The sequence below is a fragment of the Podarcis muralis genome, chromosome 4 (genome assembly GCF_964188315.1).
Source record: "Podarcis muralis chromosome 4, rPodMur119.hap1.1, whole genome shotgun sequence".
Classification (NCBI taxonomy): domain Eukaryota; kingdom Metazoa; phylum Chordata; class Lepidosauria; order Squamata; family Lacertidae; genus Podarcis; species Podarcis muralis.
This window is the reverse complement of record NC_135658.1, coordinates 1,086,740-1,109,368: the sequence shown is the minus strand read 5'-3', so window position 1 is coordinate 1,109,368 and position 22,629 is coordinate 1,086,740. Positions and strand designations below refer to the sequence as shown.

The following is a 22,629-nucleotide window of genomic DNA, read 5'->3' as shown; positions in this document are numbered from 1 at the left end:
AGAAATCACTCAAGATATCCCTCAAGCAATTAAGGAACAAAAGAAGAAAAGGCACACTAGCCTGGGAACTTCCTCTCTGCCCAGAACATTGGAGGCTATACACCACACCCATCTACAGTATTTATAGGAACTCAAACACTGAGATCCTGCTCTGTTCCAGTAACTAGAAGCCGAAAGCACCAGCCTGAAGATGACGAGTGAGACCTCGTCGAAACGTCGCCTAGACACCCCAACTTTTACACGGGAAGACACCCGAGAACACCAAAACCTGCATTCATGTACCCGTGAAAATCTACGAAAGCATATATATATATATATATATATATAAACCAAAAGAGATGCAAAAATACCACTTAAAGATGATGAAGGAAGAATACTAGGAATACAATTGACAAAAGGCAGAGAAGAAATAATTTTGGTGGGGGTATACGCACCAAGTGGAAATAAAACAAACTTCTTCAAAAACAACCTTGAAGATATTAGAATACAGTAATGATCATCATGGGAGACTTCAACAGAGTAACATCCCTGGCTCTAGATAGAACGGAGAGAGACGTAACATCAAGAAAATGGAAGTTCCCAATAACATTTAATCAATTGGTAGAAGATCTGAACTTAAAAGATGCTTGGAGAGAGAAACAGAGAAGGGACAGACAATATACCTTCTATGCTTATGCTAAAAAATCAGATGCAATCCAGACTTCAAATAATCTAATACCTTTTCGAAGAAAAGTTGAGATCCTCCCGAAAATGACATCAGACCATAATCTGGTAATGATGGAACTAAAATATAATAAAATTAAAAACAGAAGTTGGAGGTTGAATGGAAGATTATTAAATGATGAGAAAATATTAGAGATAACCGGATAGTCCTAGAAAGAACAGAGATCTTAGATTTGGAAAGCTACAATAATAGGTTTGGATGACACACCTATTTAGGTTACAATAAGAGCAAAGCCCATACAGATTTCAACAACCATATTATAAGAAATGCCTTGTATAAAGTTTGGATAAAACGCCAGCCGCTCTTGGAACCATTGACACCCTGGCGGCTGTCCCTGCTTGAAGCCCATGCGGTGAAAATTTATAATATACAAATATTAAAAAACGACCAAGGGAGAGTCATACTGGTACAGGTTGCGGTGCAAGGCTAAACAAATTTATTGATAGGAATTTATGCTCCAAATGAAAAATAAATCAGAATTTTATAAAAAGTTGGAGAATGATTTAACGGAATTTGCAGATCTAGAAATGATTTTGATGGGTGATCTGAACAGAGTGATGTCATTGGAAATGGACAGAACAATTCGGAAAAAGGATACTAAGGAGGGCAGACTTCCAAAAACTTTCTTTGAATTGGTTGACAATTTCAATTTGATAGATATTTGGAGAACCAAACATTGGTTAGATAGAGAATTCACATTTCATTCTGATGTATACGAAAGCAGTTCAAGAATCCGTACGATATGGGTGTCTAAAGAATTAGAATTGAAGGTAAGAAAAATACAAATACAGTGGTACCTCAGGTTAAGTACTTGATTCATTCCTGAGGTCCGTTCTTAACCTGAAACTGTTCTTAACCTGAAGCACCGCTTTAGCTAATGGGGCCTCCTGCTGCTGCCGCGCCACCGGAGCACGATTTCTGTTCTCATCCTGAAGCAAAGTTCTTAACCTGAAGCACTGTTTCTGGGTTAGCGGAATCTGTAACCTGAAGCGTATGTAACCTGAAGCTTATGTAACCCGAGGTACCACTGTATTGCCAAGAACAATATCAGACCATAACCCTGTTTTTTTAGAAATGCAAAATGAAAATCAGTCTATGGAATACACTGGGATCTCCTGCCCTTCTTTGATAGGGCTTGTGTACATCCATCTCCTCCCTCTGGGGGGCCACTGAGGTTTGCAAACTGGTGGTTCGGGGGGGGGCAAGCACAAAGGATTGCATCATCTCTCTCTGCTTGGCTCAGAGCCAGCTGCCCCCCAACTTCTGCTGGGTGTTAATGATCGCTGCAGCAGGAGCCGAGTGCCTGGCATGGATGAGGCCTCATTCTGGCCTTCTGCTCCACTGAGCAAATGTGACAAAGGTCAGGGCTCCGGGGGGGCATAGAATTTCCCCAGAATCACAGACTCATCAGAGGGTTGCCCCACAGGCCTAGACTGGAGCCACTCTGGCCCTCATCCAGCGGGCTTGGGCATGACCCTGCTGACTCGTGCAGAGGTGGCCGCCTTCAATGGGACATTCTGGGATCCAGACAGAAGCTGGGATCGGCTGCTGGGATCCAGCCTGTCCCACTTTGAACAGGACAGTCGTGGGCTATCCATTCTGGCCCTCTGCTCCCCTGAGCAAATGCAATAGAAGCCGAGGCTTCAGGAGGTCCCCATATGATGTGTCTTGTTCTGTTGAACCAATCACGCAACATTCATTCCCTACTAATAAATCTACAACACTTAAAATATAAATCCGGGGACATTAAATGAAATCCTGGGACATTGCAGGGACAGATTTTGTCCGGGGACAGATGCTTGAATTTGGGGACTGTCCCCGGGAAACGGGGACGTCTGTTAACCACACTCTAGTCCAACCCCCTGCGTTGCACGAATCTCAGCTCTGAATGTGCCTTGGGGGCCCTGGGCTGGGTTTCCCCAGCTACTCTGGGCAGCTCCCAAACAGAACACTAAAAACAGAATAAAACATTGAAAACTTCCCTCAACAGGGCTGCCTTCAGATGTCTTCTAAACATCAGATAGTTGTTTTGACATCTGATGGGAGGGTGTTCCACAGGGTGGGTGCCCCTACCAAGAAGACCCTCTGCCTGGTTCTCTATAACTTTGCTTCTCGCATTGAGGTAACTGCCAGAAGGCCCTCAGAGCAGGACCTCAGTGTCCGGGCTGAACGATGGGGGTGGAGACGCTCCCTCAGGTATACTGGGCTGTTGAGGGCTTTAAAGGTCAGTACCAACACTTTGAGTTGTGCTTGGAAACGTCCTGGGAGCCAATGTAGGTCTTTCAGGACTGGCGTTATATGGTCCTGGCATCCGCTCCCAGTCACCAGTCTAGCTGCTGGATTCTGGATTAGTTGTAGCTTCTGGGTCACCTTCCAAGGTAGCCCCACGTAGAGTGCATGGCAGTAGTCCCAGCGGGAGATAACTAGAGCATGTACCACTCTGGCGAGACAGTCTGCGGGCAGAGAGGGTCTCATCCTGTGTTCCAGATGGAGCTGGTAGACAGCTGCCCAGGACACAGAATTAACCTTCACCTCCATGGACAGCTGTGAGTCCAAATTGACTCCCAGGCTGTGCACCTGGTCTTTTAGGGGCAGTTAACCCATTCAGGACCAGGGTGTCCCCCCCCCCTTCTGCCTTCTGCCACTTTGGAACAAGTCTCCACATGAAACAGTTTGGGGAGAGAGAGAGTCAGAGGGGTTGGAGGGAGGGAGAAGTGGCTCTGATCTGAGTGGATCCTCCACTCTGAGGAGAATATCTATGGAGCCAGAGGAAGGAGCCTCACAGCTGAGATGGGGAGACCATGTTGAGGGTCTGGAGGGAGTATTCAGATGGGAGTGAAGCTGGAGGGAGAAGCTGTGGGAAGACTCTCTTCTTCTTCTGGGGTCTCCTTCCAGTCAGGAGGAGAGAGATCTTCTAGGAAAAGGAGATTCCCAAGTCTGTGGCAAGGGCTGAGAGGATCCCCTGGGTCTGGCATACAAAGGAAAATACCTCAGGAGTGGGATTGCTAAGAGAGAGGGGAAGCGAGGAAAAGTGGCCCCTCGCTGAGAAGGAAGCTGGGCTGTGTCCAAAGGACCTCACGGAAAGACCCCTCATAACTAAGGGAGGGGATGAGAGAGGAGCAGCAGAAAGAGAGTTCAGCCTTTCACTATCTATTGTTACTCGCGGAACGGATTCTTTTCGTCTTGCGAGGCACCACTGTAATGCTTTCTTAAATTATTACTCTTTTTCCATGGCGTTAGCTGTTTCTGTCTTAAGTGTAAGCTGCCTTGAATCCCTCTCAGGGAGAAAGGCAGGATATCAACAACAACAACAACAACAACAACAACAACAAGAATTTTTGTGCACATTGTCAAAAAGTTATTGCTCCTCCTCCTCTTCTCCTCCCAACTGTGCTGCAGTGAATCAGGCCAGAGTCCAGCTTGCCAGGATCATAGAATGACAGAATTATGAATCAGGCCATCGGTCCGTCTACCTCAGGGCAGCCCACACTGACTGGCAGCAACAGCTCTCTGGGGTTTCTCTCCCAGCCTTAGCTGGGGCTGCCAGTGGGGACTAAAGGCAAATTTCCACATAAATCATAAGATCTAAAATTCAGAATACAACATTAATATCAATAACAATTGAAAATGACACAGATAAAAACCCAAAACCATTTGAAGAAGGAGGCCTATCTGCCCAGCAGTAGCAGCAGTATTATTATTATTATTATTATTATTATTTATTCATTCCCTGTGCATCTGGCTGGTTTTTCCCAAGCCACTCTGGGCAGCTTCCAACAAAATATTAAAATACAATAGTCCATCAAATATTAAAAGCTTCCCTAAGCATAACAACCACCCATTTTTTAGTCCATTGAGTTAGAAATTCAGCATTTCTGGAAGGGGAAATGGCATACTATTGAATGTTTGCATAGCAGCATGCTTAAGAAAGTTTTGGTTATACATGGTGAAAATAGGATTTATTGTTCCGGGTTAGCACGAACGGGTAATGGCGGATTCCCTCCGAGCTCCGGAGGGAATCAGCTCCGTGGAAGACGGGTCTTGCCGCCGTGGCGACGCGGGGACCCTCAGAAACCACAGGCGCTGTAGCCTGTGGACTTGGTGACTCGGCGGGCACCATTTGCGCCCCCCGACCCGTGAAGGAGCCTTTTTAAAGGCTGCAGGAGCGGGAGACGAGGAGTGGCGTGGTGCTGTGAGTAGACCGCTTCTCCCACGGAGCGAAGCCACATGCTATGACCGGAGAGCGCTGACTTCTTCCTTTGAACAATTGGACTCTTAAAAGCAACAACCCGTGAGTAATATGGAAATTGGATTTAAAAATCTTTTTTTCTGTGGAATTAGGCACGATCGGGTGAGGCGCTAAAAGGAAGTCCACCTCCCCGTCTTGTAGACAAACTAAAGCAAGAATTAGATAACTAAGGTCGAGAGAACACTCTTCTCTTTATTGGATAAAAGTTATTAATTTCACGACTTGGCAGTATAAGTGATTTTGCTGGAGGATTTGAGCTGATCTTAAGAGCTGCAGTGCAACCCCCCCAGGACCCGGGAGTGATCCGCGAGAGAGCCTGTTGAGGAGATACAAAGAGTTTGACAGCTGTCAAACTAGCTGTCAAAGCTGGAAAAGCTTCTGCTATCTTTGCTGGATATTTTGTTACAATTGGACTTTTAAATTGTTGAAAATAAAGAATTTTAGTAACAAACTAACTCGACTGTTGGGTTGGAGTTGGAAAGAACATTAAGTAACCTGAATCCCTCTAGAGGCGGTTCTGAGACATTACAATGGCTGCAGGTGGAAAAATACAGGCTGAGCTGGACAGAATGTTTTTTCTCATGGGAAAGTTACAAGGTCAGAGTGAAGCTTTGGCTACAAATGTTACAACTTTGAAATCAAAAGTAAACAAACTTGCTGAATCTGGTAAGGACTTGACTCAAGAGACCTATGCAGCTGAACAGGAAGAGATATGTGCTGTTCCAGAGGAGTCTGAAGGAGGAGCGGAATTGCCGCAGATGACAAAGGAAAGCCAGAGGCCTGCTAAGATGGTTATAAAGAGAAACATGACCTGGATGATGCGAATATGCTTTGAAGTGGAGAATGAAGAATGGAGGGATCTCCCTATGGGGGGATCTGAACACCTATGGATTACAAATTTGATCAAGGCTAGAATTGGAGCTTTTGGGACATTTGGGACACTTGGACTTAAAAGGAACAAGAAACAAGATTCGGGCTCCACTTTTGAATATGGAGATCTGGTACGAAGAACCATTGACCATATTGGGACAGAGCTTCTCTGAGACCGGATGCTTAATATAAAGGACTACCAAAAAAAACAGCCAAGAGGGACTGAGAGAGATTTAAGGGCCTCGGACGTGAGGTCTCCAGGCTGAGAGCTGATAGACTGATGGACATTTTTCTTTGGGGATCGAAACCGGGAAAGGGGGGGTGAGAGTTTGGGAATCCAAAGGGTGTATAATTATATGCTATCTTTTTATCTTTTTATTTTGTTTTGTAATTAATATAAAAATTGGGAAAGTTGTGGAAGGGAATTTGGGTCGACCTTAGAAAATGGTCTAAAGAATGAGTATTTGTTGTTAAAATTGAGGGCTTTAAGTTAAAATTAGATAATCAAGATGAATTAAATATAATAATAATAAGGTAAATGCTGGGGATAAGAACTTGCTGAGTTAACTATCGGAATTGGAATACAAGAAGGGGAGGTGTGGGGAAGTCAGGGAAAGATGTTTAAAAAAAATAAGGATGTGAAACTATACTTGTTATTTGTGTTGTGTTTATTTGTGTTTTTGTGTTTGTTTAAAAATATGTGAAACTCTAATAAAAATTTATTTAAAAAAATTATTATTCATTCCCTGTGCATCTGGCTGGTTTTTCCCAAGCCACTCTGGGCAGCTTCCAACAAAATATTAAAATACAATAGTCCATCAAATATTAAAAGCTCCCCTAAGCATAACAACCATCCATTTTTAGTCCACTGAGTTAGAAATTCAGCATTTCTGGAAGGGGAAATGGCATACTATTGAATGTTTGCATAGCAACATGCTTAAGAAAGTTTCTGTTATTCATGATGAGAATAGGATTTATTTATTTTGAACTTTGCTTGGTTCCTCCTCGGCAACCAGTGCAATGGTTTCAGCAGTGCTGGAACTCAGGACCCGCTGCCTTGAGGGACACCTAAGAGCAGTTGGGCAGGGAAAGGTCTCCCTTGGGAGGCGGTGGACTCTCCTTCCTTGGAGGTTTCTCAGCAGAGATCGGACGGCCATCTGCCATGGATGCTTTAGCTGAGATTCCTGCATTGCTGGGGGTTGGACTAGATGACCCTGGGATCCCCTCCTATCTCTCCACTCCTGAATTCTAGGAGGAGCTTCCTTGCCTCCTGCAAAGCCCTTTTCCCTGAAAGCTCTTCCTCTGGTTTCTGGCCAACGGAAGGAGATGCTCAGAGTGTTATGTATTGAAGTTCTCACTCTGGCCACCAGGAGTATCGTGTACAGTGGTACCTCAGGTTAAGAACCTAATTCGTTCCGGAGGTCTGTTCTTAACCTGAAACTGTTCTTAACCTGAAGCACCACTTTAGCTAATGGGGCCTCCTGCTGCCGCTGCGCTGCCAGAGCACGATTTCTGTTGTCATCCTGAAGCAAAGTTCTTAATCCAAGGTACTTTTTCTGGGTTGGCGGAGTCTGTAACCTGAGGCATCTGCAACCTGAAGCGTTTGTAACTCAAGGTATCACTGTATATAGTTTTCACTCAGGTCCACGTCAGTTACTTGAGGCGGGAAACCCTGGGTTGTTGTTGCTACAATGTTGACAGCCTATAAAAGCCAGCCAGCTGAGCTGGGCTCTGTGTTCAATAGTGGGTAGGCGATGCAGCGATTTCTCCAAAGCAGCTCTTTATTTGTAAGCTGGAACAGAACTGGACAGCAGCTTACAAATAAAGAGCTGCTTTGGAGAAATCACTGCATCGTCCAGCCAAGAGCCAAAATTCCCCCCCCCCAAAAAAGGAGCCCTTGCCATAGGCGGAGCCAGGGGGAAGCTGCCCCCTTAAAGGTAAAGGTACCCCTGCCCGTACGGGCCAGTCTTGACAGACTCTAGGGTTGTGCGCCCATCTCACTCAAGAGGCCGGGGGCCAGCGCTGTCCGGAGACACTTCCGGGTCACGTGGCCAGCATGACAAGTGCATCTGGCGAGCCAGCGCAGCACACGGAAACGCCGTTTACCTTCCCGCTGGTAAGCGGTCCCTATTTATCTACTTGCACCCGGGGGTGCTTTCGAACTGCTAGGTTGGCAGGCGCTGGGACCGAACAACGGGAGCGCACCCCGCCGCGGGGATTCGAACCGACGACCTTTCGATCGGCAAGCCCTAGGCGCTGAGGCTTTAACCCACAGCGCCACCTGCGTCCCATAGCTGCCCCCTTAGAGCCATTCAAAATGGCAGAAATGAATAGAGATCAAAGTTCTGCCCTGGCTAAGCGAGTGTGCAATGCAGGCGGGGGGGGGGGGCTGAGCTGGGCGGACTCGGCACTGCAAGGGTTAAGGGAAGTGAGCTGCCTTCCTAGAGAGGACAGGATGAGGTTTCCGGCTTCCCAGGCAGCAAGGCTCCTCTTCTTCCTTAGTCTTCCCGCCTCTTCGTCACCCCCCCCCCGGGACCCTCCTCTCTTTCCCAGGGAGTCTTCTCAGAGCCCAGCCAAGAGGATCCCCTCAAAAAACCATTTCTGGGATTGGGCAAGGATGGCGAGAGCGAGAGAGGGCTGAGCTGGGGGGGGGGGGGGGACTTGGCTTGGCAAGGGTTAAAGGGAACCGAGCTGCCTTCCTAGAGAGGACAGGAAGCGGGGGGGGGCAGGTCCTCCAGAGCCAAGGCCCCTCCCTCCCCAGTCCTTCCCTGCTTTGGTGTCTCTGCTGCAAGGGCTGCCTCGCTGTCCCCTCCTGGGATCTGGTGAGTCTCCCCTCTCTCTGGGATCTGGTGGGGGTCCCAGGGCTGCAGCGGGGGAGGGGGACTGGGGGGCCTGATCTGCTCCTGCAGGGGGGACCCCCAAGTCAGGGAGGAGAGGGTCCTGCCAGGGAGGGGCCAGGTCTGCCACGCTCTCCTTCCTGCAGATCAGAGGGTCCCAAACTCAGTTGGCCTTCCGCCCCCCCCCCCCTTCAGAAAAAAATGTCTCCCACGAAATCTCATTTCTTTAAACAAAGGAGTCCCATTGCACAACAGAGGAAACATGTGCAAATGGTTTTCCAAAGCTGGACGAGGAGGTGGACTAGCCCCCCCCCCCAAAAAAAAGGTGGGAGAGAGAGGCCAGGAATAAAGAGAGGGATCCCAGCCCAGAGTCTGGCTGCTGCATTGGGGACCAGTCATCTCCCAGTGTCTCCCAGGGCAGCTCCCCACGGAGGCCACTGCAGCAATCCCCTCGCACCCAGAGCAGGGCATCCCAGGACCACATCCTCTCTCTCCCAAAGGGGTTGTTGCTGGCAAAGCAGCCGGAAATGGGCGCTGCTACTCCCTGAGCCTCCAGGGACCTGGGCATCAATGGCTGTGTGTGTGTTAAGCTATCTAACAGAATAATCATAATAAATTAGTTTCCTAAATTTCAAGGGAGATGTATTTGGCCCTCAGGGGGTTTGCCAGGTACATACCTGGCCCTCAGAGCAAAGAAAAAGGGACCCCACCCCAGGAGTCTGTCTTGAGAGCAGCAGAGAGTCCAAGTGCAAGAAAAGGAGATAGAAGCAGGGGAGTGGGGGTGGGGGGAGAGCAACTCCTGAGGACCCCCAGGTGAGGACCCCCACTAGAGCCAAGCATCCATTTTCCACAAGATACAAATGACTCCTGTGTCAGTCAGTTCTGACTTCATGCATTTAATTTACGGAAGCATTTAATGTTTGATGGATTACTGTATTTTAATATTTTCTTGGAAGCCTCCCAGAGTGGCTGGGGAAGACCACCCAGATGGGTGGGGTATTATTATTATTATTATTATTATTATTATTATTATTATTATTAGACCACCCAGATGGGTGGGGTATTATTATTATTATTATTATTAGACCACCCAGATGGGTGGGGTATTATTATTATTATTAATAATAATAATAATAATTGTTGTTGTTGTTGTCGATTGAATTGATATACCACCCTTCATCAAAAGATCTCAGGAACATTGAAAACATAGAACTCATAAAAAGTATACAAATGATAATAAGGATAAAGGGACCCCTGACCATTAGGTCCAGACGTGGCCGACTCTGGGGTTGCGGCGTTCATCTCGCTTTATTGGCTAGGTGGGCAGGAGCAGGGACCGAGCAACGGGAGCTCACCCCGTCACGGGGATTCGAACCGCCGACCTTCTGATCGGCAAGTCCTAGGCTCTGTGGTTTAACCCACAGCGCCACCCGTGTCCCTTATACAAATGATACATCACCTCAAATCCTTTAATCAGGTGAGTTTTCTCCTTTCGAAAGAGGCAGGTGGAATCTCCACATTTGTTAAGAGAATAACGTTGAAAGGCTAGTGAAATACGGGGAACCCAGAGCACCTGCTTGGCATGCAGTATTATTATTATTATTATTATTATTATTATTATTATTATTTACTGGAAGGCAGGAGCAACCAGGCTGATTCAGATCACATAAATCCCTTCCGGTGCCTCCACATTTTGCATTGCAATCTTCCTTCTTGGAGGGCTAGAGTATGGTTACCAGATATTTTTCAATGAATCCAGGGACACTCCCCCCCCCCCCCAAGCTGAGTAGCAACAGGGAGTCAGTAGTGGGGATGATGAGGCAAAAGACCCTGGCTCCCTCTCCTTCTGCCAGAAGCCCCCCTCCCTGCTTGTCTCTCACAGCCAGGAGACGTCTGACAATGGAGGAGCAAAGGCAGGCTGCACTGTTGGATCGTTTGAACCCCAGAGCGGAGGGGACTTGGAAAGCTGTGGGGAGCTAGGGGCCTTCTCTTTTGGCAGCTGATTTCATGGAGGAAGACCCTGTCATGGAATTCTACTCAATATTGATCCAGAGCAGAACTCCAATGTATAGTTAGCAGAGTGAAAATGTAAAGACGTTACAGGAACCCCCCAAAATAGACCAGAGGCAATTGTATTTCATCCGGCGGAGCTTTACTGCTACTGAAGGAAAATGAGGATACGGGTCCCAAATCCAAAACGTTCGGAATTGGCCCTCTCCATCAGAAATCCAGTTGCAGCAGACTTGACCTAAACTTACCACAACTTATAGTAAGTCAAAACCTTAAGACTCAGCATACTATGTACAGAACACCAGAAGGAAGAGAGAGAGAGAGAGAGAAAGTGAAACCCAGGCTCCTTCTGGCCTCTTCTTACAGTCCGCATGACCTTGACAGAAGAGATGACAGAACCACTTTAACCCAGCTGTACTCAGCTTCTCTGAAGGAGTAACCCAAACACCAGGAACTTTCTGCTTGTTTCTTTGACGCAGAGAAGCTTCCGGAACCCTCTTGAATTAAATAGTATAGGAAATATCAATATCAGATCCATCCTTTCTGCACTAAGAAATGCAAACTGACAGGCCCTCCGGGAATGAGCTGCTCTTCTCATTCGGCCTGGAACTCAGCCAAGATTGTGAATATTGTGTTCTTGCTGATAAAGAGTAAACTCCAGCTGTGAACTGTGGGATTTCCTGCCCAGATAACTCTGTGACTCCAGCCTTCTGAATGTCGCCTGTAGGATTCACCTATAGTTGCAGTTTTCATGGAATCCTAGAGTTGAAAGGGACCCAAAGGGTCATCAGGTCCAATCCCTCATTGCAGGAATCTCAGCTAGATCACCCAAGACAGATGGCCATCCAAACTAGGCTTCTTGTATTTCTATATTCATCACTGAATGCTAAAATAGGCTTCTGAGCAGTGGACAAACGCGAACAAATAGAGGCCAGGATTCACCTAGCCCTCCCCATCTGATGCAAAATATAGCCTGCCCCCCACTCCTCGATGCCCCCATGAACCCCTTGAATTTGCCTCTAGGGCACTGGGAGGGATCCTCCCCAGAACAACTCACGAGAAGAGGAGAAAGTGGATCCTTCCATCAGGGAAACTGGGATTCTTGCATAGGCAGAATAACGTGGAAAACACAAGGCGGAGTACAAAGATGAATACCCAGAATAAAAGAATTCCATTAAAGCATTAAAATAAGCATCCATAATAAAAATGTGCAGCAAAGCAATCCTATTGAAACAACGCAGCAATTGAGAGGAAGGAAAGAACAGAGCATTGTATAGCAGATCATATTGATCCTGTTTCAGAGGAGGACATTTCCCTTTTTCTTTTAGGGTCCAGTGTGCTTTGAAGACATCTCTGTCTGTTTCACGGACGAGGAGTGGGCGTTGCTGGATCCTGACCAGAGAGCTCTGCATAAGGACGTCATGGAGGAGAATCGTGGGATCGTGGCCTCTCTTGGTAAGGCTCCCTGTGGGATCGTCCTATCTGCCTGGAAATTCAAAAAATACCTCTATGTGACGAACCTCATATATTTTCACAGAGCTCAACAGCGCCCCCCATAACAACGGGAAACCTAACACTCCCACAATAAACCTTGAACAATAAATTACTGTTTTTTCTTGTATATATAATTTTTAAAATTATTTTCCATTTAATATTGTACATTCGCATCATCATTATCCACTACACCACCCTGGCTCTTTAGAGCCTCAACTTCCTTCCCTCCGGCCTCAGATTTCGAAATTAACATTTATATCATTGCAATTTGTACATTTTCCAATTCTTATTACACTCATTACAGAATGGCTCAAGATTTAAATATAGAAAGGTAGAAAATTTCTCATTACAAGTCTTCAGACAACCCTGCTAGTGATGTTAATTGCTTACAATAATCTTTCAGATATCGTATAAATTTACTCCAACCCTTTTGGAATACTTAATTGTGCTGGTTTTGAATTTTTCCTGTCAGTGTCACCAGATTTGCAAAGTCCATCATTTTCATATGCCAATCTTCTAACAGAAATTCTCACCATGTCAATTAATACTTAGTTTGGTAACCTTTAGCTTTAATTCTGGCCTTACAACGGCTTCCCATGGAGTGAAGCAAGTTTTTTAGTTCTGCAGCTGTAATAATGTGAAACAAAGATAGAATTATTGCCTCTATTAATTGGGCTTTATTGCTAGTTTGCTTCTGACTAACAAGTTTCTTTAGTTGGCTCCATAAATTTTTGATTGGGTTAAGGTCTGGGCTATTCCCAGGCCATTCCAGCAGTGGAATTGATTATCTTGAAACCACCTTTTGCACACAGCAGCAACATGACATGGAGCTGAATCCTGTGGAAATATAAAATAAAAATAAATCAGTAAATATTTATATAAATATATCTAAATGCTTCAGTATCTGGGGAAAGATCACATGTGGAACGCTTCAGTTTTGGCTCAAGTATTTCATTTATGTATTTTGGAGCATTTATATTCTGTTTTATGACACAAATTCTGCCCACACCTTTGCTGCCATACAACCCCAGATCATCACACTATCTGCGTGTTTCACAGTCGGTGTAATGCAAGTAGGATATAAATCAGGGGTCGGCAAGCCTTACCCCGTCTGCGCCACTTCACTCCCACAAACTGGATCCGTGGGTAAGATCGCACGCATGAGTGCGATCTCTGCCGCCTGCATCTCTGCAGAAGTGATTTCCGGCGCAGCAGAAGTGAGTCCCTGTGCTGAGCACCTGCTGAGCAGATGGCTCGGTTCGGGGGGCCACTTGTGGGCCGCTTTTGGCCCATAGGCCACAGATTGCCAACCCCTGATGCAAATCTCTGATTCTTCTCCTCGCATATTTCATGCCATTAGTACCAAGCAAGGAGATTTGGGTCTCATCCAAATAACACTGTCCCATTGTTCTGCTGTCCACTTAACATGTGTTGTAGCACAGTTTAATCTTTTCCACCTTTGCTTGAGAGATAATGGCTTTTCCCTTGGAATTCTAGCATTTAGACCAGTCCTTGCACTCAACTTCACATTACATTGCGCCATGTCATCTTGTAAACACCCAGATGATTTATTCTGTCACGTTCGCAGTCTCTCCATTCTTCAACTGACATCAGAGACACGAGAGAAGGAGAGGGTCTCCGATTCTGCAGGTGAAGGTCCTAGCACAAGGGGGAGACTCAGCTTGGTGGAAGGGGAAGGAAATACGCGTAACACCAAGAGTCCAGGAGAGCAATGGGAAGAGGAGGTGGAAGGGCTCCTGGATTCTTCCCTGGAAGTCAGTGAAGAGAGCCCAGGCACTCCGCTACCCACGCCCACCCTGCGCAGGAGACTCCCGCGCAATGAGAGGCGGAGACGATTAGGTGTCAAACAGCTTTTATGCTGGCAGAGGTTTAAGAAACGCCCACAGACAGATTCTGCCAGTGACTGAGGCAGCCACACGGAGATGGGCTGTGCAGTCCGAAGGGTTTAACCAGGCAACCAAGCGCCCAAACGGGGTCGGCTTACGCACGAGTAACTCCAAACCATTACAGAGACCAACAAAGTTTGCTATTGGTATGAGCTTTCGTGTGCATGCACACTTCTTCAGATACCAGCTCCTACCAATAACAAACTTAGTTGCTCTCTAAGGTGCTACTGGAAGGAATTTTTTTATTTTGTTTCGGCTAAGGAAGATCAACACGGCTACCTACCTGTAACACTGACAAAAGTCAACCTAAGCAAGTTTGCTTCCTTTTTCTGGTTATTTGGCTATGGCTTTTTAATTTAATACAGATAATTGAACAAAGTTTGTTGCATTACATTCTTGATTAAATTATCTGTCCATTGCTAAATGATTTCACGATATTACTCGAAAAGAAGTGCTGTTATGAGCCATCAAACCTCTGAAAGACACTTTCCCCCAAAGGCTTCTACAATTTTGGCCACTACTATATATTAAAAAGAAACATTCAACAACCATTAGAATCTAATAATAAATATGTTGATTAATGACAAACAACAAAGGTAATGAACACACACCGAACTCCCTTCAGTTCTTCATTTGTTCTTGAGGCTCTAATCCCTTTTTGCCTCCATTGCAGATTGAGATGTATTGGAAATCAAGAACATGGGTGACCAAATGAAAATCCCCACAGAGGAGAAGCCACGGAAAAATTTGGAGTATGGAGACAGCTGCAGTCATAGCTCCCATTCCACATCCCATCAAAGAAATCTCATTGGAAAGAAACCCTATCAGTGCACGGAATGTGAAAAGAGCTTCAGGAAGAACTTCAATCTCACTAAACATCAAAGAATTCATACAGGGGAGAAACCCTATCAGTGCATGGAATGTGGAAAGAGCTTCAGGAAGAGCGCCTCTCTTACTTCCCATCAAAGAATTCATACAGGGGAGAAACCATATCAATGTGTAGAATGTGGGAAGAACTTCACTGATAGGTTCTCTCTCACTTCCCATCAAAAAATTCATACTGGGGAGAAATCCTATCAGTGTGTGGAATGCGGAAAGAGCTTCAGTCGGAGAGACTCTCTCTTTTCCCATCAAAAAATTCATACTGGGGAGAAACCCTATGAGTGCATGGAATGTGGAAAGAGCTTCAGTTATAGCTCCCATCTCACTTCCCATCAAAGAATTCATACAGGGGAGAAACCCTATCAGTGTGTGGAATGTGGAAAGAGCTTCAGTCAGAGTTCCGATCTCACTTCCCATCAAAAAATTCATACAGGGGAGAAACCCTATCAGTGTGTGGAATGCGGAAAGAGCTTCAGGAAGAGCTCCCATCTCACTTCCCATCAAAAAATTCATACAGGGGAGAAACCCTATCAGTGTGTGGAATGTGGAAAGAGCTTCAGTCACAGCCACAGTCTCACTTCCCATCAGAAGATTCATACAGTAGAGAAACCCTATGAGTGTGTGGAATGTGGAAAGCACTTCAGAAGGAGAGAAACTCTCAATTCCCATCAAAGAATTCATACAGGGTACAAACCCTTTGAGTGCATAGAATGTGGAAAGACCTTCAGTCGGAACGACACTCTCATTTCCCATCAAAGAATTCATACAGGGGAGAAACCCTATCAGTGCGTGGAATGTGGAAAGAGCTTCCGTCAGAGCTCCGATCTCACTTCCCATCAAAAAATTCATACAGGTGAGAAACCCTATCAGTGTGTGGAATGTGGAAAGAGCTTCAGGAAGAGCTCATCTCTCACTTCCCATCACAAAATTCATACAGGGGAGAAACCCTATCAGTGTGTGGAATGTGGAAAGAGCTTCAGTCATAGTGCATCTCTCACTTCCCATCACAGAATTCATACAGGGGAGAAACCCTATCAGTGTGTGGAATGTGGAAAGAGCTTCAGTCAGAGTTCTGATCTCACTAAGCATCACAGAATTCATACAGGGGAGAAACCATATCAATGTGTGGAATGTGGGAAGAACTTCACTAATGGATCCGCCCTCACTTCCCATCAAAAAATTCATACAGGGGAGAAACCCCATCAGTGTGTGGAATGTGGAAAGAGCTTTAGTCGGAGCTACTCTCTTACTTCCCATCAGAGAATCCATACAAAGGTTGGAAAAACCATTATACAGCTTTAGGAGACAGGCAAGTCAGCACCTTTTAAACCAGGCCTTTGGCTGATTGACATGTAATGTCCTTTTAAAACGTGGTTGGGAGGGGGGTTACAGAGGTGTATTGTGTTTTTATATTGTGCTTTTATGTTGTAACTGTCCTTAGACCTGTGGGTGCAGGGGTTAGGAGCCTACCCTTAGAGGCCGAGGGGTCTTTGCCCCCAATAATATATTTGAAGCCCCCCCAGTTGGTAGGCATCGCCATTCCAATGGCATGCATGCATCATGTGATTGATTGTGCAAGGCAGGCCTTACCTGGCCCCTCCCACCAATATTTTATTCAATTCAGCACCACTGGGTCGAGTATTATACAAATTAAATAAAGACATAAATTGCCTTCCTTTGCACATGTTCCAGCTTGTCAATATCCTTATTTATTATCATTTTTAATATTTATGTGCCCTTCATCTGAAGATTTTACAATATAAACATACAAGATGAAAGCATTGTGTCAGAAAAGGAGTCCAGGTCGGAGCTAAACATTACAAATTAAGGGCATTTGCAGATGACTTGGTATTGACTTTACAACAGCCAGATATTAGTACTAAAAGAGTTTTAGAACTAATTGAGATATTGGGTCAGGTTGCAGGATTTAAATTGAACAAACAGAAAACTAAAGTGTTGGAGAAAAATCTAACAAATGTCGAAAAAGAGAGATTTCAGAGTGAAACAGGTTTAGTGATAGCAAAGAAAGTGAAGTACCTGGGGGTAAATTTAACATCCAAGAATGTGAACTTATTTAAAGACAACTATGATAAATGCTGGACAGAAGTAAAGAAAGATCTAGACATATGGTCAAGGCTAAAACTTTCCTTGTTAGGCCGAATTGCTGTCATCAAGATGAATGTATTGCCTAGAATGTTGTTTTTATTTCAGACGTTGCAGATCCTGGACAAGATGGACTGTTTCAAGAAGTGGCAGAAAGATATATCTAAATTTGTCTGGCAGGGCAAAAAGCCCAGAATAAAATTTAAGACCTTAACAGATGCAAAAGATAGAGGGGGGTTTGACCTGCCGGACTTAAGACTTTACTATGAATCGGCAGCTTTCTGCTGGTTGAAAGACTGGCTGCTTCTTGAGAACACAGACATTTTGGATCTGGAGGGGTTTGACAACAGATTTGGTTGGCATGCATATATATGGTATGACAAGGTAAAATTGCATAAAGGTTTTAAAAACCATATTGTTAGAAAAGCACTATATAATGTTTGGATGCGGTATAAAGATTTACTGGAAAGTAAAACTCCCAGGTGGTTATCACCAATGGAAGCCAAGGAGGTGAAAAAACTTAATATGGGGTCTAAATGGCCAAAATACTCTGAAATCTTAGAACAAGATGGTGAAAAAATTAAATTACAGAGCTATGAGAAATTAAAGTCCAAAGTAAGAGACTGGCTTCACTACCTTCAGATAAATGAGGTATTTAAACAGGACAGGAAAATAGGCTTCCAAATGGAAAGGTCAAAACTAGAAACAGAATTGTTAGAACCTAATACTAAGAACCTATCAAGAATGTATAACTTGCTGTTGAAGTGGAATACTCAAGATGAATTGGTGAAATCAGCTATGATTAAATGGGCACAAGACATTGGTCATGACATCATGCTTGCTGACTGGGAGCAGTTATGGACCACCGGTGTTAAATTTACGGCATGTAATGCCATAAGAGAAAATATTATGAAAATGATTTATAGGTGGTACATGACCCCAGCCAAGCTAGCAAAAATTTATCATTTGCCCAATAATAAATGCTGGAAATGTAATGAGATTGAAGGTACTTTCTACCACCTTTGGTGGACCTGCCCAAAGATTAAGCCTTCTGGGAAATGATCTATAATGAAATTAAGAAAGTTCTTAAAAGGACTTTTCCTAAGAAACCAGAGGCTTTCCTCTTGGGCATGGTGGGCCAAATGGTATCAAGGAAGGATAAGACGTTTTTTATGTACGCTACAACAGCAGCAAGGATCCTCTTAGCAAAGTATTGGAAGACACAAGAACTACCCACTTTGGAAGAATGGCAGACGAAGGTGATAGACTACATGGGACTGGCGGAGATGACTGGCAGAATCCGAGACCAGGGGAAGGAGACGGTGGAAGAAGACTGGAAGAAATTCAAGATATATCTTAAAAATTGCTGTGAACTTGAGGAATGTTAAGATGTCAGGGAAATGGGAAATAGGAAATAAAGAATTACAGCTGTAATTAATAAGTTAAGGAAGAAAACCAAAAGAAACGATTTGAATAATTAGATGATCAAAGGAGTTGCTGAAAAAAAAATTTGAAATAAGGATGCAGAAAAGGGGTGGTATGGGGAAGTCCAAGAAGTAAGGTGTATGAAGATAAGGTGATGAAATTATACATGTTTATATGTTTGTATGTTTTTGTATTGTGTGTTGTTTGTTTTTATTTTATATGTGGAAAACCAATAAAATTCTTTAAAAAAAAAAAGAAAGCATTGTGTCAGGGAACTGCCATCGGAGCTAGAGGCGGAGGGAAGGCTCCAGAGGGATGCCGGAGAGGGTCCATGTAGGGAGAGAGGCAGCCCATCTACGGGGGAAGAAAATCAGTGTAACACCAGTGGAGAAGGGGGCAGATGGGGGAATCAGAGGGGAGGCTCTAGGACTCCTCACCGGAGACCAGCGGAGAGAGTACGGGTACTCCGCTGCCCACACCCTCCCTGCGCAGGAGACTTCCGCGCAGGGAGAGAAGGAGGAGACTTGGCGTCAAACAGCTTTTATGCTGGAAAAGGTTCAAGAGACGCCCACTGACGGATTCTGCCAGCGACTGAGACAGCCACAAAACTTGAGGCTGTCCAGACAGAAAAGGTTCAACCAGGTAACCCAGCCAGGAGTGGCGGCAACTTACGCACGAACAACCCCTAGAACCATTACACATGGCTTTCTCAAAAACAAGTTAAGCCAGAGAAATCTCTCCTCCCCTTTTTTTGGATGGAGTTACAAACTTTGTTGATCAGGGGAGAGCTGTGGAAATAGTGCGTCTTGATTTCAGTAAGGCTTTTGACAAAGTCCCCCGTGATCTTTCTGTGAGAAAGCTGGTAAAATGTGGGCTGAATGAGGAAACCCTGGCAGCTGCTTAGAATCAGAAGCTTCCTGTATCCTGACATCAGTGTTTATATAGAGAAGAAATAAAAATGTCAACTAATACCAAGAAAGGACAGCCAAACCCAACACTCCTTACTTTAATGGCAAGATGCCGCTCCGTAGTGTTTGAGCTTATTGCGGTGGTTTTAAAAAAAGAATAAGCAGAGTAAAAAGAATAAGACTTTGAAAGGGGGGAGCTGCCGAGCTGCCTGCTGCTGCCTGTGTACTAAAAATTTTGTGGACTGTGACTGGGTGACTTGACCTTGACACTTTGGAATAGTTATGGCTAATGGGGTAGATAAACCTGAGAAAAGCCAAGTTAAAGACAAAAGAGGCTCCAAAGACCAACTTTTGAAGAGTCAGTGATGCATATGTTAACAGAAATAAGAACAGATGTTAAAGGAACCCAGCAGAATGTACAAGAGCTAAAACAAGAATTTGCAGATTTGAAATCAGGTTTTCAAGAGGTCAGGGAAGAAGTTGCTGATCACGATAAAAAGACTGATGAAATTGGAAACAGTGAGAGTACTTGATGTGGAGAGGACCCAAGAGGAGGCGCTTAATGCAATTGCCTTCTTACAGATGAAGGAACGTGAGAACCAACTGAGAGTGAGAGGCACACCTCAATTGGAACAAGATAATCTTAAGGATTGGCTAATTGAGGAGTTTGCAGCCTGATGGGATCTGGAAAAAGACGAGTTAAGTTCCTGGATTGATATGGCCTATAGGTTTGGGCCTAAAAAAGATTCAAAAGTGGTATATGACTGTATACTGGTTTTCAAGACAAAGGAACAGAGACACAGGATTTTGAGCCTACATTACAAAAAAAGTCTGAAGATCAAAGACAAGCCAATTGTTTTGTTCAAGGAGATTCCAAAACACTTTTTGAATTTAAGGAACAACTACCTGGACCTGGCTGGAGCTCTGAGAAGGAAGAATATCTTCTTCAGGTGGGAGTTCCTAGAGGTCCTCTCCTTCAAATTTCAAGGAAGGAAACAAAGAATTAAGACCTTTGGGAAAAAAATGAGTTTTTTTGGGGAAAAAACATTGAGGAACTTGGATCGGAAAGTCCACAGGCATCGGGGGCAGGTGCAGGGGCTTCCTAATATCACAAGATGGCACTGAGAATTTACTCTTGGAATGTTAACGGCTTGAACTCACGACAAAAAAGGAACCAAGTGTATCATGTGTTAGCAAAACAGAATTTGGATATAATTTGTCTGCAAGAAACTCATGTCACCAGATTACATAGAAAAGTACTTCAGAATAAAAGACTTGGACAGGAATTCATTTCATCGGACAAAGTGAAGAAAAGAGGAGTGGTCTTATATTAAAGAAAAATGGAATCCTAAAATGTTGTTTAAAGATGAGGAGGGAAGATATATTGCAGTAGAAGACAAGGCAGAAGGCGAGAAATATTTGCTCTTGGGAATTTATGCACCAAATGATGGCAAAGCAGAATTTTTTAAGAATCTGGAAACAAGATTTCTGGATTATACGGATTACAAATTGATTTTGATGGGAGATTTGAATGGTGTCGCATCAACGCTTATGGATAGAACACAGAGACAGAAAGTTATGAATTCTGGCAGACTACCAAAGGTCTTTTTTGAAATGGTGGACAAATTTGATCTGTCAGACATATGGAGAGTGAGAAATCCAACAGAAAAAGCCTTCACATTCTATTCCGATGCAAATCAATCATTCTCAATAAGTGACTATTTATGGATATCCAGAGACATTGTTCCCAGAGTAACCAAAGTTGAAATATGCCCCGACTCTGATCATAATGCTGTGTTATTGGAAATGAAAATATTTCTGCAGGGATCCTTCAGATGGAGAATGAATGATGATTTGTTGAGGAATGAACAGACAACTGGGAAAGCCCAAAAGACTCTTAAAGATTACTTTGAGATACGGAATAAGAAAATAGACAATATTTTGTCTCAATTAAAAGATAGAAGAATTTGAGATGTAACCCAAAGAACCTGCAGATCCAAAAGGAAATCAAAGCTTTACAGATTCAGTATTCCCAGAATATAAACCAGGAAATAGAATGGAAAATAAGGATGATGAGACAAAGGAATTTTGAATCTGCAAATACATGTAGAAAACTGCTTGCTTGGCAGTTAAAAAAGAGACAGAAACAAAGTACTACTACTAATATTATATCAGAAGGAAAGTCTGTGGAGAGCCCTGCAGAGATTAGAAGATGCTTTCAGAAGTATTATAAACATCTGTATAAAAGTGGAAAAGAAGATATAGATAAAATTGAGCAATTTAAATGGATTGCAAAAAAATTCCCTAAAATAAAAAGATCCTGCTTAATGGATTGATTACAAGACAAGAGGTTGAGAATGCAATAAATGAGATGCAGCTAGACAAAGCACCAGGACCAGATGGTTTGTCAAGAAAGTACTATAAGACCCTGAAAGATTGGCTTCTTCAGCCATTGATGGATGTATGCAACAAGATATTAAGAGGGGGCAAAGCACCTGAAACCTGGAAAGAAGCTTTTATAACCCTGATGCCAAAACCAGATCAAGATAGGTCCAACGTGAAAAATTATAGACCAATCTCACTACTCAAAGTGGATTACAAAATTTTTGCTAACCTTTTGGCCAATAGGTTGAAGAAGGTGCTAACAGATTATATTCACAAGGATCAGACAGGATTTCTGCCTTGGAGACATATGAAAGATAATATTAGGAATATAATCGATGTGTTAGAAAGGTTGGATGTTAAAAAAAACCCTAAAGTGATGTTAATGTTTATTCTGAGAAGGCATTTGATAATGTTTCATGGAGTTTTATGAAAAGGAATTTAGAAAGTATTGAGGTTGGACAAGAATTTTTAAATGGTATTAATGCGATCTATTTTGAACAAAAAGCTAAAATTATAGTTAATAATGTGGTTTCAGAAGAAATTAAAATTGAGAAAGGAACCAGGCAAGAGTGCCCACTTTCCCCTCTGCTTTTTATTTCGGTCCTGGAGGTTTTGGGAAATATGCTAAGAAAAGAGGAGGAGGTTAAAGGAATAACAGTAGGCTCTAAACAATATATAGTGGCACCTCGGGTTAAGTACTTAATTCGTTCCAGAGGTCCGTACTTAATCTGAAACTGTTCTTAACCTGAAGCACCACTTTAGCTAATGGGGCCTCCCGCTGCTGCCACGCCACCGGAGCACAATTTCTGTTCTCATCCTGAAGCAAAGTTCTTAA

General features: G+C 44.0%; 2 protein-coding genes across 2 annotated transcripts in view; both read left to right on the top strand.

Moving 5' to 3' along the window:
* LOC114589761 (uncharacterized) overlaps positions 1 to 22,629 on the top strand; it is a 498,312-nt gene that overhangs the window by 43,967 nt on the left and 431,716 nt on the right. The gene's annotated exons all lie outside the window — the stretch shown is intronic.
* Positions 8,512 to 16,661, top strand: LOC144327592 (uncharacterized). Its single transcript, XM_077927948.1, has 3 exons — positions 8,512 to 8,665; positions 12,019 to 12,145; positions 14,765 to 16,661. The coding sequence occupies exon 3, from the start codon at positions 14,791 to 14,793 to the stop codon at positions 16,273 to 16,275; it is 1,485 nt and encodes a 494-aa protein (XP_077784074.1). The 5' UTR covers positions 8,512 to 8,665; positions 12,019 to 12,145; positions 14,765 to 14,790; the 3' UTR covers positions 16,276 to 16,661.